The sequence below is a fragment of the Petromyzon marinus genome, chromosome 63 (assembly GCF_048934315.1).
Source record: "Petromyzon marinus isolate PM22_M1 ecotype Great Lakes invasive population chromosome 63, UKy_Petmar_22M1.pri1.0, whole genome shotgun sequence".
Classification (NCBI taxonomy): Eukaryota; Metazoa; Chordata; class Hyperoartia; order Petromyzontiformes; family Petromyzontidae; genus Petromyzon; species Petromyzon marinus.
The window spans coordinates 138,225-156,120 of NC_133729.1; the positions used below are offsets into that span (position 1 = coordinate 138,225).

A 17,896-nucleotide genomic window follows, 5' to 3' on the forward strand; every position below is an offset into this window, starting at 1 on the left:
CAATTCCACAACCCTGGGAAGACTCTATTAGAGGTCACTGTTGACCTCTACAAGATCATGGATGACCGGTGCGTCGCCGCGTTCGTTGGCCTCGATCTTTCAGCCACCTTCGACACCATTGACCATGAGAAACTCATTGAGCAGATAAGGTCAAGGTTTGGTGTATTGGGTATGGCACTAGAGTGGATTCAGTCATACCTGTATAGTGGATTACTGTTCGTCAAGTGATGAACAGTCATCGCCTGTGCCGTGCCTAGTCAGCGTACCACAGGGGTCCATCCTCGGGCTCTTCCAATTTTCAAAATATGTCTCTCCAATCGCCGATGTCATCTCATCACGTAATATCAAGTTCTATATATATGCTGATGACTCACAATTGTACACCGCAATGAAGTCCAAGTTAAATGTGGAGCGCCTCGGCAGCCTCGAAAATTGCAAGCGAGCGGTGCACGTGTGGTTTGCATGAAACGAAATTGTGCGAGGATCAGGTGTGGCAGTTGCAGACTCAAGGATTCAGTTTTTGATTAATCTAAACAGCCTCGACGTCATACTCGACCAGTATATGTCAGGTGATCACCACATGCAAAATGTAGTCAATTTCTGTAACCACTACGGTGACGTGTAGCATAGTATCGATAAGGCACAATTATTGCAACACACCGCTCTATGGGACGTTGGCACGTGTTGTAACAGGCATTGCAAGATCCATCCAATGCTCGCCGAGCTGCTTTAGCTTCCAGTTGCCGGCCAAATACATTGTTACTGTATAAGGTCGTACTCATAACACAAAAAGAGCGTGCCACAAATGAACTACAGTACCTTCCTAATCACATCAAGAAGCATAAACAATCACACGAACTCCAGTTATCCTCGCAGCGGCTTTTGGCTAGCCATCGAACAAAGACAGTTAACGCATCGCACGCTTCCAGATGCGCTGCTGCGGCCGTCTGGAACGATATTCCTTCCGATGTTAGGAAGCCACTGTAGTTTGCACTTTTAAATCATATAGAATAAAAGCTAATTTCTTTAAGACTGCTTTTTGTGTTTAGTTTGTTGTATGTCCCCTGCACCTCTGATGAGCAAGGTTGGCTACGTACGGTGCCAAAGAAGTTCAACATATATACGTACATTGCGGTTCATTTGTGGCAAGCACGTTGTGTGTAATGAGTGCCACGTGCTTCTGCAGAAGCGTGGGCGCCCACCTTGATCTGCGTGTCGGGCTTCGTTTTGAAGCAGACGGCGATGTACAGAGCGGGCGGAACGATGGCGATGAGGAGTGCCCAGTTTTGGTCCATTTTGAAAACGAAAGTGAAGCAACCTGAGCACAGACACGAGACAAATACCACACGAGCTGAATACCATCATCATCTCACCACCACTAATACCATCATCACGACCATGATTGACAACGAAAACCGTTCAATCAGCTGTAAAGCAAAGAGTGCACTCAGATTAACAGTCGTGCAGCCTGTGTATAAAAACACTTTTTGGCTGAAAGAAACATACAGCAGTTTGAATACCCCGGCACACAAGCAATACTCCTCACAATATCATTAACATGCAAGCAGTGCGTATACGTTATGATGAGAGGATTAACACGACCGCTCACTTTGAGGTTGTGTGCGATAAACACCAAACGATGGACATTTGTTATCATAAAATATGGCAATCAAAAATCTCGTGGAAGGAACAACTGTGAGTGACGACATGAAGCCATGCACGACTGTGAGCAGAAGTGTTCCAAGTTAACTTTTATAATGAACCAAACTTTTTATTTTACCATATCAAGCCCACTGAGCTATGTAGTTTTTTTTCAGAAGCAACTTGGCCAAAAATAATAGCTGAACGAAGTGGCTTATTACGTGGAAATGTATAGCAGCCAAACACTCTAAACGCGTGATTTTGATTCTAAACGTGGAGAGAAAAACCAAAGAACCCGGTTAAAAATCAACATGACCATGAGAAAAGACATGCGAACTCCAAATATACAGGCGTCAGGGTCGGGTTCAAACCCACGACCTCCTGTATACCAGGCGAGGGAGTTAACACCTCTCCACCATGGCGCCATCTCTTTTCATGTAGTCCCTGCATCAAAAGGATGAACCCGGGTAAACAAAATTAAAACCCAGGACATGTGACAACCCAAAGTCACCTGCAATCATGAGACAGACGGTGGCCGGACCCATGATGGAGGTGGCCATGTAGATGATCTGATACACAATGTAGAGCCGAGAGATAGACGGGTTCTTCGTGGCCGTGCGGACGCCATTTTCCAGGATGCTAAACGTGTTCGCCATCGTGGAGGGACCCCAACGCCTCCGCTGGTTGAAGAACTCCTTGAATTCCTGCGGGGCGTTGGTGTAGGCGTCCGATCCGGCGCAATACTCGACGCGCCAGCCCTGCTGCAGCATCAGCGTGCACAGCCAGCGGTCCTCGCCTGCACCGACAAATGGGAGAGGGGACGTCCGCGAGTTAGAGGGTAACCGGCTCATCGTACCCACAGCCGGCACCAGCTCCTGGCCGAGCGGCGTTTCTCTGTAGCTGCACCGGCAGTAGCCATCTGAAATGCTCTCTCTCTCTGTATCTCCCACTGATGCACACGCACGAGCAGTAGCAACAGCATCCAACAAGCATCATCCACCGTCAAGAAGTACTCTCACCTGTTAATGCTCTCACCTATCTAGGGTCTCAACCGTCCAGGCTCTCACCTGGTTCAGAGTGGTGTATGAGGGATTTTGACCTTTCGCCTCTGAGTTATTGATGGAATATTATGTCCAGTTTGCGTAGTGTGCATGTTGCATTAATCATGAATGCTGCTGGAAGTGCGTCTCTTCCCCAGCTTGCTCACTCCACTGCTGGCAGAGGAGCTTGGCAACATTTCCTCTCTCGTGGTATTTTTGGCCTCCTCTCTGCAAGCTTGCCAGACGTCTTGGACAGAGATCTGAATACCCACACCTTAGAGTCACCACACGCGACCTCCCGATCAACTTTGTGGTGAACCCATTCATACAGAGGGCGTGGTGGGGAGGGGAGTGGTGCATACAAATCTGACTGAGAAGGCAGAGAGCAACGTTGTAATGATTAATGATTCGTTCATTGTGGGTCCGATCATGGTGCAGGTATAATATCAGTCATTCAAGTTGTCAATTGGGCGAATGTCAACAGATTTTTCATTAGAAAAAGTTAAATGTAAATAAATAATATATTATATTAATATTCACGTAACATTCTTTTATATTTTGCTTGCCTTTCAATATTCTGGTTTTGCTAATTGAACCAAAATCATCGATGTAGTTGTCCATGACCTAACAACCTTACCCGATTGGCTCTGTCGGATGGCGGATGCTTATAGTTAAAACAAATGAACACAATACCTACACGATAATCTAACCCAGCATGAACGAATTGTGAATCATGAATATTGGTCGTGAAAGCCTATGTATGAAATTGATGTTGCGGGGTCTCAGCCCACTATTACTGTGATGTATGGTGCGAAAGAGATTCTAAATAATACAATGTCCACGTTTGCAGACGAGATTTCCAAAGAATTGTAGGTCTTTTTAACCAATGCGACAAATATATCCATTGATCACATCAGCCAGAAGGGTTGGGTGGGAAATTAACAATCAGATGGGAGAGTCCACTGATGGTATTGTGACTGAAGAAAGAGTTGCAATTATTTCCACAATATATATATAAAATAATACTAAACTATTTTTAAGTTTATTTTACCAGGTAAGGCCCACTTGTGCCATGCAGCTCTTTTCAGAAGCGACCTGGCCACAAATGAAAGGTCATCGAAGTGCCTTATCATGTGGAATTTAATATCAGCCAAAGGTTGTAAGCACGTGATGTTGCATCTAAATGAGGAGGGAAAAACTAGAGGACCCGAAGAAAGTCTGCGCAACCACGGGGAGGGGGAGAGAGGGAGAGACACGCAAATTCCAATATACATGCTTCAGGGTCGGGATGGAACTTACGACCTCCTGTATACCAGGCGAGGGAGTTAACATCTCGCCACCGTGACATGTATACATGTTGAACTTCTTTCGCACCACACGTAGCCAACTGTTCTAATCAGAGGTGCGAGATCCAGACACACGTCGACGCTTACCCTGGTCATACTGGATGTACTGCAGGGCCTCGGTGGCCACCGTGGTGTAGGTCTTGAGGACGTTGTCGTCCATGATGGCCTTGGCTCGGAAGAGGCTGAAGCAGCCAGGGCTGCAGAGAACGCAGCCCAGCACGTGCTCGGCCGTCTTCTGCAGCCAATGGCCTACCGCGTACTCAAACTTCTGGTACCAAACGAGCGGCCCTGTCGGTGTATAAACAATTGTTGTTAATTGGCTGAAAGCAACTCAATGTGAAAACACAATGCAGCAGTCCTACAATTCAGGTGTGGCTTTCTTGGCTACGTCTATGTTACTCTTTGGTTCTTTCGGTAAAGTCACGTAGAAATAATCGAAGAGTAATTCCTGCAGTCACGAAAGCTTCAAATCAAGTTTTGACATCTATATTGAACGTATGTTGTATATATGTATGTTGTATGTGGGTTGTATGTTGTATTGTGTGTTGTATTCATGTTGTATTACGTTGTTTGTATATATGTTGAAAAAAGGACTGTGGGTTTTGCATTGGAACCACTACCAAAGGAAATTTTCTTTGTAAACATGGAGAGCGATGTTAGAACTTTGAATTCCGATATTGGGAGGAAATAATTGCTGACTACGGGGGATCAACGGTGGGTCAATAGGAGTGGTAAGAATGTACAGGAGGAGGGAGAGGGAATAGGCAGTGGGGCAATGGAGGGGAGGATCGGATACATTTGGGGGGTAGAGAGGGAGGGAGGGTTTGGATGAAGAGTGGACGGCTAGAGGGTAGGGAAGGGCATGCTGGGGAGATGGAAGGAGGGGGTAATGAAGAGGGCAGGAGGTGAGGAAGAGAAGCAAGCAGGGAAGAGTGATCCGGGAGGTCACGGTGGGAGAGCGGGAGGGCAGGGAGTAGAGGGATGGGTGGGGTAAAAAAAAAAATGCTCTTTGAATTATTATCCTCTTTTAATTGCGCATTTGTTATTCATTTATTTTAAATTGTGCATTCATAAATAGATGCGATTTTTGTTATAACAATGAGTCAATGAGTGGCTAAATCTGTGCTCTCCGGTTTCCTGGGTGAAAAGTGGGGTTTCTGTCCTAGCCCAACGCCGGTCCCGCCTGGTTCGACCACTCAATAAACGAAGGACATTTGAATTGTGCCGTTAAAGCATCGATATTGGATATTAGTGCGTGCCACGTAGTTTGATTTCGTCGCAACTATGTTTGGTTATATATTCTTGGTTCTTTCGGTAGTCACGTAGAAGGGAAACAATAATACCATGAGAGATTCGTTCATGAGGCTATCCACATATACAAACACAGAGACAATTTCAACCGAGAACATGGATTCTGGCTTAGCAATCATTGGAAGGATTTGATAAACCATTTCGGGTCTTAATTGATTGTTCACGCTTACGGTGGCTTTCAGACAGCATACATTAATTTTTCGTCTCCCCCCTCCTCTTTTCCGAACATAGATGGACTCGTCCATCTGAATAACTGCCAAATCGCTCTCCGTGGTGCTAACGTTAAAAAAAACCGCCACTTTTTTCAAATTTTCTTGCTGTGGTTTTCATTCCTGATGATGAATACTTGTGTTGCAGTCGAAACGTCGTGAGAATTTGATCGTTTAATATATATTTTTATTTTTTTATTGTTTCCCTTCTACGTGACTTTACCGAAAGAACCAAGAATATGAATCCCTGCAGTCACGAAAGCTTTAAATCAAAATTTTGTTTGGTTAGTTAGCCTGCTCAGCATGGCACGTGCCAGCTCATGCCAACTGATACCTCTCCATGCAGATTTCAGTGACAGCTCTTGTTAATTTGGGCACCTAACCTCTAAGCGATTAGTACATGTTTTGGCCATCTATTTAATTATTATGTTTGTGAGCCAGCTGGTCAGGAAGGTTGGACGATTACCAAGGTTGGTGATGTGTTGGATTATTACATTGCAGAGTCGTGAGAGATGGCGACAACTTGGGGAGGCCTTCTTCCCGCAGTGGATTGACCACGGCTGCTGATAATAATGATATACATTTTTTACTTAAAAGTTTCGTGACTGCAGGAATTCATATTCTTGGTTCTTTCGGTAAAGTCACGTAGATAGAAAAAAACAATGTTAAATAAAAAAAAATGAAAATAGAAAATAATAAAAGCAAAAAACTCTCCTGATGAATACGTCAATTTATTTTAAATTTTAAGTGTAACATTTATTTGATTATTCTTATGTTTTATTTTCTATCTACATGACTTACCGAAAGAACCAAGAATAATAATAAGTATCTAGGATTTGTGCAATTTACTCCGAAGTCTTTGCAATTTCTTGGTATTTCATTTGAGTTATGTAAAGTTAAACTTCCATTACTAGCGGTGGTGGTGGTCTTTCTCAGACCACTTCATGATGTAACAATTATGCTCCATGTGCACTTGGCACTGCTGTGGTGGATGCGTGTTGACTCAATTACAATCCTTTCACCGTGCTTACGTGTGTGGGTGTTTGTTCATTTAACTTTCTTTAAACATCCCGAGTAGTTGTGATAGCAACGGCGTTCTGTTATACAAAATTAAGGTTTTTGGGTTAGATCATGTAAGTGTAAAGGTATCGTAACCCTCCTCCATCCGACACAGCCAGTAAGGTTTTTCACCTAAGCAAAACGTGCAAATTAGTTACTACTTCAGCGCACCGGTTTGTTGGAGAGTAAATCCACAACATTTACAATGAATACTATTTTTGCAAAAACCTATGTGTTAAACTGGCGTTCTGTTAGTGTGCTGAAACATCAGCGAGGCATCTGGATCCTGTGCACTGAGGGTGAATCTTGTGTGAGGATTGCATCAGGGACACCCTAGGCCACTGCAATTTGCATGTTTACCATTTACTTCAACGATAAGGCGAAGGCGTTCACGGTGCTGAAGTTCATACGCTGAGCAATAAAAAGCCGAGCAATAAAACGTGCGGGGTGGGCAGTGAGCGTGGCGAGCATGCGGTTTGCACAGTTAAATTGTGTGGCACAACCAGGAAGTGGTGGGGGGGGCATTGATTTCCCCACCCAGAATGCAGAATCACTGTCGGGGGTTTCACATTTCATTAATAAACGCAACACTTTTCAGGATATGTCCCCCCCCCCACTTCCATAACCTGTAAACAATAAAAATCACGCTGTACACATCTGCCATCCCCACGCACCCATTCTCAAGCGCTGTCCAGGCTCGGCGCTGCTGAGATCTGGTGACAACGCGCACCAAAGATCCCCTGTGTAGCATTAACAGACTGTTGGAGCAAGTGCTTTTCATGAGAAGCGCCTATGAAGGCCAGCATGGCATACGGCTGCCTTTGTCTTTTCAGCGGCGATATTTAAACATCACATCAGGTGATAATATGAGGCTGAGTTGACCACATACCGTACCACACACATTCTGCACCACACACACACCCTGCACTACACACGTCTAGCACCACACACATCCTGCACCACACACATCCTGCACCACACACACATCCTGTACCACACGCATCACAGCTGTCTACACACCCACGCCCGTCGGGTGAATTCTCCCGCAGGCGGCGCCAACGGTGGGGTCCCTCCTGAGTCGGTCGACCAGCATGGAGAGCGCAGAGGGGTAGAAGTCCGTGTCTCCGTCCAAGGCCAGCACGTAGGTGTTGCGCTTCTTCCTCTGTGGTGGTGAACGGGGAGTAGTGGCACGGAGATAGATCAGCAACAGCGGTGGCATTACAGCCGTGACCTCGTACAGAGCAAGCAAAGCAACTGCTCACTTAGCTCGTCAACACCCAACACTCCTTCTCCAACCTCTAACAACCAAACACACAACGTATGTATGCTGTATGTATATTGTATGTATGTATGTTGAACTTCTTTCGCACCGTATGTAGCCAACCATGTTCGTCGGGAAAGGACAACAAACTAAACATGGTGTTTAGCGCCAGTTTCTGACAGAAGAGGGGAACTGTGCGTGTTAGAGCCTCTCTCTGGCACCAGAGTATGTGTGGCATGGAAGGGGGCCCTACGGGGCATGCTTCTGGTGACTGTCAGAGAGAGGGCGGTTGAGGACGTGACAGTCAAGGTGAACCTGAGAAGGCACGTGACCAGGACAGGATATTGAGGGGGGCCAAAAGGTGGCGAGAGGGACACGTGATAGATGGCCCAGAACCTTCTGGTAATATCCAGAAGGGGGCGTGGCCGAGAGCGGAGCCAGGCCACGCTCAGGGGCATAAAGAGGAGGTCCCTAAAGACGATCCAGGCAGTCTGTTGGAATGGAACCCGTCGGTGCTACACTTCTTCAATCCTCGGTCGTTGGTCTTTACGCTCGGCATCGTGGGTCAGGCAGTGTGTTACTGACGGACCCGGTTATATTTCGATTTCAAGCTTTCGTGACTGCAGGGCATATTCTTGGTTCTTTCGGTAAAGTCATGTAGAAGGGCTCACGACGTTTCGGCTGCTTGCGTTGTGGCCGAAACGTCGTGAGCCCTTCTACGTGACTTTACCGAAAGAACCAAGAATATGACCCGGTTATGTAGTTACCACGTTGAGGTCTAGTTACCCGTTGTCGTCTAGTTCACCTGCTGTATGCTTATGTAGTTACCCTGGTGGGGTTTGAGAATAAACTTGTTGCCTCCAAGTCCAAGTGTGTGCCTCCGTGGAGCCCACTGCACTATTTTGAGTATCAACGTGATGATGGCGCGTTGAGTGACAGATTGTGCCAGAAAGGCAACCAAAGATAGACTTGTAAATGTGCCGACTCTGCATGCACAGACACGCATAGTGCACGCTATGACTGGGCCTCAACCCGGAGGGAGAGAGTCCGAGAGAGAGAGAGAGACCCTCTAACAAACTAAACAATTTTAATTTACAAGGCAAGATCCACTGAGCAATTCGCTCTTTTCAGAAGCGAACTGGCTATCACAAATGATAGCTCAACAAAGTGGATTATCACTTGGATATTTATAGCAGCCAAATACACGAAATGCGTGATGTTGATGTGATGTTGATTCTAAATGTGGAGCGAAAAACCGGAGGACGCAGAGACATTTCCATGCGGCCAAGTGGAGAGAGACACGTAAACTTAAAATAGCAGGTGTCAGGGTCGGGATCGAACGCAGTACCTCCTGCATACCAAGCGAGGTAGTTAACATGTCACCACGGCGGCCCCCTAACAGGGTGTACCCCACCGCACGTAGAGTGTAAATAGTCACACTCTACCCCACCGCACGTAGAGTGTGAGTACTCACTGCCTATCCACGGAATGTGCAGGGCCTACCCATTTATACTGCTAAGTGGAAGAGGAAAGTTGCCTCCCCTAGGTCGGCTTAGCCTTAAATGAGTAAACATTAGCACTGGTGAGACAAAGACGGATGGGCGTGGTGTTGGACACACGACCCGCTCGTGTGCCATCCCACCCTTAACAGGTGCTCGCTAACAGCACTTGCCAAAACAGTTTGTTAATGGATATATGAGGCGTCGTTGTCTTTGCAGTTTACAAAATCCTTACCTCTACCCATTCCTCTTGTTCATCTTTATTAACTGTGTGGATCTTGCGGTAGATCTTCCAGCCAAGGAGGTAGTACAAGTACATCACCTGTACAGAACACGTCAAGGGGTTTAATAACAACAATCACCATCAGCAGCAGCAGCAGCAGCCGTGATCGATCCACTACTGGATTAAGACCTACCCAAGTCGTCGCGATGTTTCATGAGATCCTGAGTCGTTATCCACCCAGAACCTCTATTACCGACTGATTCCATCGCTCCATCTCCCCAGTGGTCACCTCTCCGCAATGAGTTCCATTCTTTGGCTGCCACTCCGTTATTATTCTCGACCCAATGGCCATGACGGCGCGTGCTGCCCAAGTGTAACTCAACAGCGCCACCAACCTCCTCCCCCCCCCCCCCCCCCAAGTCGTGGATAGAAGGCAATAGAACAACACGCAAATGTGTATCAGCGTGAGATTGCTGTAATACATCGATAGCAACCCTGGTGCAGTCATCATCATCGTCATAGCACTCAACGGGTAACACCACGGAACACCAAATCAATCGAGTCGGGGAACACTCGGTCACGGACAATACTGCTGTGCTCAAATCGTTGACAGTACTTGCCGTAAAAAGCCTGCTGAAACTATATGGAGTATCTTTGTCTCTATGGTATGCACTGATTCGCACATGAAACTAATTGTGAATCACGTGATTTAATTTCAATATGAGGGCATGACTCTCGAGGTAGCATACAGATGGCTTCAATAGACGTGAGCTATTGCATTCTCCTTCGTATGGCTGATGCTGATGTCGACTCGTACAGCGAGAGTTGTAACTTTACATCGAGGTGGTTGACGAGTCAGATAATTGCGTCAGGAGTAGCGGAGTGGCGAATCATCGCTGCTGTGATGATGCCTCTCCCTTCCTTCGTGTTGGGAATCAGACGTTGAGTCGTTTTGTGTTCCGTCACTGTTCCAGGTGGTGACATTGTCGATATTAGGAATGCACTAGAGCTATCCACTTTTAAATCTAGATTGGATACTAATTAATTTAGAACTGCTTTCTGTGTTTATTTTTTGTATCCTTCTCTCTACCTCCGATTAGCACGGTTGGTGAGGTACAGTGCGAAAGAAGTTGAACATACATACGTATCATCGCCGGACACTGACCGGAGATATATTCCAATTGTGCATAATCGTCATCGTCATGTAGAAGCACATCATCTGTTGCTGTTGCTACTATACTCTGTGTGTGGATGCGGTTGTAGGCTTTGTGGCCCAATGAGCTTTGGGGCAGAAGATCTGAAGCACAGGGATGTAACAAATACCTGGGACCAGCGCTTGCGGTGGCGGATCATCTCCTTGTCCTTGAGGTGCACGCACAGCGAGTTGCCGTGCGGGAGTTTGTAGGAGAGTCGCGCTCCGTACGGCGTCTGAGTCCTCTCCATTGAGGGCGCCTCTTGTGAATTCTGCGAGTTTTTCTCAAAATACCTTCACATCAGCAGCAGCAGCGCAAGCGACAGAAAAGACATGCCCCAATTACTATGTTCCATTGCTGCTACTGCTGTCATATCTGGGATGAAGTCCCCAGTTACCACCTCACTGCTGCACCCGGATTTTTTTTATAATTTAGATTATTTTGCTGCTATAAATTTCGACATGAAAAGCCACTTCGTTGTGCTATCATTTGTGGCCAGTGTGCTTCTGAAAAAAAGCTAATACCTCAGTGGGTCTTACCTGGTAAAAAAAATATTTTAGTTTTATTTGTGTTTTTGTGATCTGCTAATCTGTCCTATACTTTGCACTCCTATCGTGTTTTTTATTGTTTGTTGAGGTAACGGTCTGACCCGCCCCTGCTGGACATCTGTGAAATAAAGCTTTGTAGCTCATCGAATTCCTCCTGCAGTATAAATACATATTCTGATTCTGAATTGAGTAAAGCAGCAGCAGTCGTGGGTGACTGATGATTCAGCACTCCAAGATAATCTCCGAATCGTTTGCTCGCTCTCCGCCGGTCAGTCGCCTCCATATCTCACTTCTATCGCTACTACTTGTACAACCATTGTTACTGTTCACACGAACTTCGCTCTCGATTCCTCCACCTACGTCGAGGGCCTCAGTCGCCCAGACTGAGTCGTCTCGTTGCCTAAATTCTTACCAACGCACGAACAAAAGACAAAGATCCCTCCGTATAGCCTTCAACAGAGTGTTGGGGCAACGGCCGTTAGCCAGTAGCACCCATGAAGGACGGCCCGGCACACAAGGGGGTGGGTGACCAGCACCACGCCCGCCTGCTTTTATCTCCCCAGTGCTGCACCGTTTTGTGTAAATTTTGTTAAGTGCCTAAAGCGCTCTATAGCAAGGTTGGCTATGTATGGTGCAAAAAAAGTTCAACAGATGAGGCTTCCTGCTCAATTCAACACACGCGTGAACGCTCATCTATCACACCGCCCACCACAGTGTTTCTGTTTGCTAGCCAATTGTCCGCACTCACGACGTTCATCTCCGTGACCATCATCAATCATCGTCATCGTTCACCATGATCTATTCAATTCTGAACGAAGGCATCGGCGCAACCTGTTGCCATCCTTTTTGTGGTCTCTCGCACCACGGGCTGAGCTTAACCGCCCCGTGTCGTCCCTTGCTTCGTTATTACAAGGCCCGTGTCTCTATCCATCCATCCCTCCCTCCCTCCACACACCCAGCTCATCGCTACCACAAAATAACATCTGGTGCACTGACCGGCACACTTCGGCGATGACGTCCGTGAGGCTGGTCACGAACTGGTTGAGCACCATGCGATCTCCCTTCCTTTCGAAGGCGTCGTCGAAGTAGATGTGAGCCGAGAAGTCGTACGGTTCCCGCTTAAACGTCTTCTCCTCCTCTTTATTATTCTCCTTCTTCTCCTCCTTCTTATGATTATTCTCCTTCTCCCCCTTCTTTTCCTCCTCCGTTTCCTCCTTCTTCTGCTTCTTTCCCTCGTTCTCTTTCTTCTTCTCTTCTTTCATTTTCTCCTTCTCCTCCTCCTTCTTCCCATCCTGCTCCTCCTTCCCCTGTTCTTTTTCCTTCTTATTCTCCTTCTTCTCCATCTTCTTTTCCTCCTTCATTTCGTCCTTTTTCTCATTCTTCTTCTTCCCTCCGCCGTGGGAACCGACATTGAGATCCTTCGGCTGACTCCTGTCCAGCCTGGCAGTGGCAAGGGGGAAGGGTGGTTATTGTTATTTCGCCACACGCTCCCCATCGAGTCAAGGTCATGGTACAGCATCGCTCTCCTCTGCAATCGAGCGCTCTCCCAAGGTCTGCCGCCAAAACGTTCCCTCCACCTTTCTCATCCCACTGATCACAGCAAACTTCCACCGCATCCTACTGAGTTCAACTCACAACGACCTCTACCCATCGCCGGCACCGGCTTCTGGATGAGTGCGTTTCTCTGTAGCTGTACCAGTCAGCAGCCGTCTGGAGCTCTCTCTGTATCTCCCACTGGTGCACACGCAGCAGCAACCAAGAAGCAGACTCTAACCCATCCAGGCTCTCACCAATCCAGGCTCTCATCTGTCCTGGGTCTCACCTGTCCAGGCTCTCACCTGGTTCAGGCTTTCACCTATCCAGGCTTTCACCGGTCCAGGCTCTAATCTGTCTAGGCTCTCACCTGGTTGAGGCTCTCACCTATCCAGGCTTTTACCTGTCCACACTCTTAATATTAGTATTCATCATAATAATATTGGATGCGAGAGCCTAGACGTGTTAACTCAAGAGAAGTCTACAGCTTGCACTATTCACAAACATCGCTCAATGGTCACATACAAACAACGGTCCGCGTTAAACACGATCGGCTGATTAGCTGCGAGGTTCGAAGGAGGGCAAATGTTCTCGAGGATAGGAAGGCGCTGCTCCATGTGAAAATGTCATATTCATGAGCATCCAAAGAAAATTGAAAATACACCGCCCACAAATACTACACTGCGTGTGGGTGGTTAAATGTCCAAGGTCGAAATATGACGGTCGTATATGCGACATGGTAATATGGTATTGCTGTAGATTGTCCAAATAAGAGCCACAGTAATGTGGTTCTATTTTGTTTAACATTTTTTCACCGGCATATGCATTGCTGCATATATAACGATATATTTTTTTCAGGACACTTTAAACGTGCAGTTTAGATTCATATCCTCAAATCTCGTTGAGCTGAAGGGAGGGACGCGGTAGCGTGGTAGCCTGACTGGTGTGGTGCCTTGCAGAAATGAATGTACGTATGTGTGGTGGACTTATTTCACACCATACGTACCCAACCAAGATAATCGAATGTGCAGGGGAAGGACAACAATCTAAACACAAAAATCAATTCTGAAGAAATTAGTTGTCAATATTATTTAAAAGTGCATAGCTCCAGTTGCTTCCTAATATCGGAAGGAAGAGTGTTCCAGACGGCCGCAGAAGGGCATTTGAAAGTGCGCGGTGCCGTGACCACACCCCATCTGCATAATCGCGAGGGACCCCCAATGGCCCTTGGGATCCGGCCGCTTGATGGAATTGGGCGATAGGGAATATACCACCTCAGGATGGACGAGATGATCTTCGTCATCTCCTCCTTGGTCTCGTGCCACATGGTTGCGCACAGGTAGATCTTCACCCTCTCTTGCTTGTGGTTGCTAGAGGATACAACGAGAAGATGAAATCATGTTCAGATTGAGAGAGGGAATCGCAGAGCGCGGGTTCTCTGTTTTATGCATTGGGCATATTGTGGGATGGACATATTTCAGTCTGTAGAACAGAAGGGCAAACGTCACAAATCGTAATCATTATGAAATAAAACAGAAAGAAAAAAATCTTGCTTTGATTATATGACCATACTTAACCTCCGATACCCAAAACACGAAACATAGACAAAGGCATCGACCAGACTAACACAAACTAAAAACAAAGATCGCCCACAGAGCCTTGAGAGACTGTTGGAGCAAGGGCTGTTAGCGACTAGCACCGATGAAGCCAGTAAAAGGACTTGAGGGAGTTTATGGCCAGTCACACAGACACACACCTAGTCACACAGACACACACCTTGTCACACAGACACCTAATCACACTTACACCTCGTCACATAAATACAGCAAACAAAAAAAGTTCCCCTGTGTAGCCTGAACAAACTGTTGGGGCACGTGCTGATAGCGAGCACCTATGAAGGCCGACACTGCACACAAGCAGGTGGGTGGCCAACACTACGCCCGGCCGCCTTTGTCTCCCCAGTGGTGATGTTTACACACCACACCAGTTACTAATTTAAGCAAGGGGAGGCCATGACCTAGTCACACACACATACTCACAGAAACACCTAGTCACACACACACACACCTACTCACAGAAACACCGAGTCACACACACCTACTCACAGAGACACCTAGTCACACACACCCACACACCTACTCACAGAGACACCTAGTCACACACACACCTACTCACAGAGACACCTAGTCACACACACCTACTCACAGAGACACCTAGTCACACACACACACCTACTCACAGAGACACCTAGACACACACACCTACTCACAGAGACACCTATTCACACACACCTACTCACAGAGACACCTAGTCACACACACACACCTACTCACAGAGACACCTAGTCACACACACACACCTACTCACAGAGACACCTAGTCACACACACACACACCTACTCACAGAGACACCTAGTCACACACACACTCACAGAGACACCTAGTCACACACACACACACACCTACTCACAGAGACACCTAGTCACACACACACACCTAGTCACAGAGACACCTAGTCACACACACCTACTCACAGAGACACCTAGTCACACACACCTACTCACAGAGACACCTAGTCACACACACACACACCTACTCACAGAGACACCTATTCACACACACCTACTCACAGAGACACCTAGTCACACACACACACACACCTACTCACAGAGACACCTAGTCACACACACACACCTACTCCCAGAGACACCTAGTCACACACACACACACACCTACTCACAGAGACACCTAGTCACACACACACTCACAGAGACACCTAGTCACACACACACTCACAGAGACACCTAGTCACACACACACCTACTCACAGAGACACCTAGTCACACACACACACCTAGCACCTAGTCACAAATTACTCATAGTCACACACGCAAGTACAATATACCGCACCAACCGACGGACCTCCTCTCCTCCAGCACCACCACCTCCTCCTCCTCCTGCTGCCGCCGGTTGAGCAGCAGCCCCGCGACGAGACACGCAGGCTGCGGGGTGCGGCGCACGAAGAGCTCGCGTGTGCGCTCCATGCGCCTCGCGTCATCTGGGCGCAACGCGGGCGCCGCCGCCAGCAGCAGCGCCGCGAACCACAGAGCCCCGGCGCCGAACGTGGCCACGGCGTCCACTGCGGAGTCCTCGCCGGCGCCTACGAACGAGCAGACGGCGGCGGCCGTGCGGTCGTAGAAGAGTGAGGCGGTTGCGGGCGTCGTCCGCTCGGAGCCGTTCCACCGTCGGACTGACTCGCAGTCGTAGCGAGAGTCGCCCGAGGCGTCGAGCGCGAGTTGGAGGGCGAAGACGACCGCCAGGGCGGCGGGCGTGGCGAGGCAGAGCGGCGCGGCGAAGCAGCTCCCCTGCTGGCGGATCTTGCAGGCGGCGTTCGCGAGCCACTTGCAGAGGATGGAGGCGCCCGCCTGCACGCCCAGCAGAGCCAGGGCGAGCGCAATGCTCTCGCGGTGTTCCGCGATGCCGCCGATGGCGCTGAAGCTCCTCCACTTGCCCTCGACGCCCGCGTCCAGCAGCACGACCGCCACGATGATCAGCGTGCGCACGAGCGAGCCGTAGAACTCGGCGAGGTTCCGCGATTCGCCGATGGCGTCGCGGAATTCCCGGAGCCAACCGGCGGGCAGGAAGTTCTCCCACCACGACAGGGACACGAGCAGCAGGCTCAGCAGCAGCAGCGCCAGGTGCGCGAACCTTTCCTCCGTGGAGCCATCGTCGGGCGCCACCAACACCGCCTTGGCGACCGACAGCGCTAAGGCGACGAGACAGCAGCAGAGGGAGGCCAGACTCAGGAGCTTGGACGTCCGGGGCGGCTTCCTGCGTCCCGTCCATCTGCCGGCGAACTGCAGCGCGCTCGGCACCAGGGTGACACCGTTGAGGAGGAGGATGCTGCTGAGAAGGTTCGCCGACTCCGCCGGGAGGACGACGATGGCCATGAGCGCCGCGCCGAGTCCGATGAAGCCTTCCAGCAGGCAGTTCTGGGTGACGCCCAAACAAACGCAAGGACATTGAGACATAGAGAGATTGAGGATTGTTGGAATCGTGAAACACACGCCAAACAAACACAGGGGTTAGCGTGGTTTGGTTTTAAAAGGCCTCGTTGTCGTCTTTGTACAAAACAGGTGACAACTGCGCTGGCCAACGTTGGTGAGGCTTGGGAAAAAATCAACCCCCACTGATGGACATGGCCCAACGTGGATTAACAACAAGACCTCCTTAAAAGGAATGCATACATCAAGGCCCCGCAGAGTTTGTTATTGAGGTTGTTGTTAATTGGCCTTGGGCACCACAGCCAACGCAGCTGCAGCATCCCCAACATACTCTTTCCACATTTTTTATGCCCAGCAATGGATTGTCAAATGACTCCATGAATGATATTCATTGTTTCATTTTTGTTAACGACATAGACGCGATGTTGCTGCTGCGAGGTAATGGTCAGCACAGTCGATGTGCAATTCCTCAGGCCGCCAGGTCTATCTCCGAATGCGGCAGCTGAAATAAACGGGCGAGTTTGTGACCTCTCCTCGCTCTGTCCACCCAGAACCAAGGGGAGGCGGGGGGATCTAGCAGAATCATCATTTACATTTATACTTGAGGAATGCGATGAGCTAATCAACTCTTCTTAGATGTCCATTCGAGGTGGGTCAGATCGTTACAACAACAAACAATACAAAAACACGTAAATGTAAAGTATGGGAAAGATAAGCAAATCACTTATAAACAGAATTTACAAAAAAAAACTGTTTACTTTAGCAGGTAAAGTCCACTGAGCTATTATCTTCTTTTTCAGAAGCCATAAACGATAGCTCAACGAAGTGGCTTATCGCATGGACATTTACAGCAGCCAAATACTCCACCCAGGGAGAATATGTACACTCCAAATATACAGGCGTCAGAGTCCGGATCGAAATCACGACCTGTATTCTAGGATAGGAATATAACATCTCGCCATCGTGGTGACCCATTCGCTTCCTCTTCCCTCGCCCCTCAACTCCGTCCCTTTCTTCTTTTTATAGCTCT

At 48.2% G+C, this 17,896-nt stretch overlaps 1 protein-coding gene across 1 annotated transcript in view; it reads right to left on the reverse strand.

The window, feature by feature from the left end:
* Positions 1-17,896, reverse strand: part of LOC116957970 (uncharacterized) — a 36,501-nt gene that overhangs the window by 13,319 nt on the left and 5,286 nt on the right. Inside the window, exons 4-12 of the mRNA XM_076053833.1 lie at positions 15,785-16,893; positions 14,138-14,233; positions 12,327-12,770; positions 10,913-11,075; positions 9,602-9,688; positions 7,627-7,768; positions 4,115-4,315; positions 2,153-2,437; positions 1,203-1,318 (exon numbers count right to left, since the gene is read on the reverse strand). Of these exons, the coding sequence (XP_075909948.1) occupies positions 1,203-1,318; positions 2,153-2,437; positions 4,115-4,315; positions 7,627-7,768; positions 9,602-9,688; positions 10,913-11,075; positions 12,327-12,770; positions 14,138-14,233; positions 15,785-16,893 (2,643 nt within the window). The remainder of the gene's footprint in view (positions 1-1,202; positions 1,319-2,152; positions 2,438-4,114; positions 4,316-7,626; positions 7,769-9,601; positions 9,689-10,912; positions 11,076-12,326; positions 12,771-14,137; positions 14,234-15,784; positions 16,894-17,896) is intronic.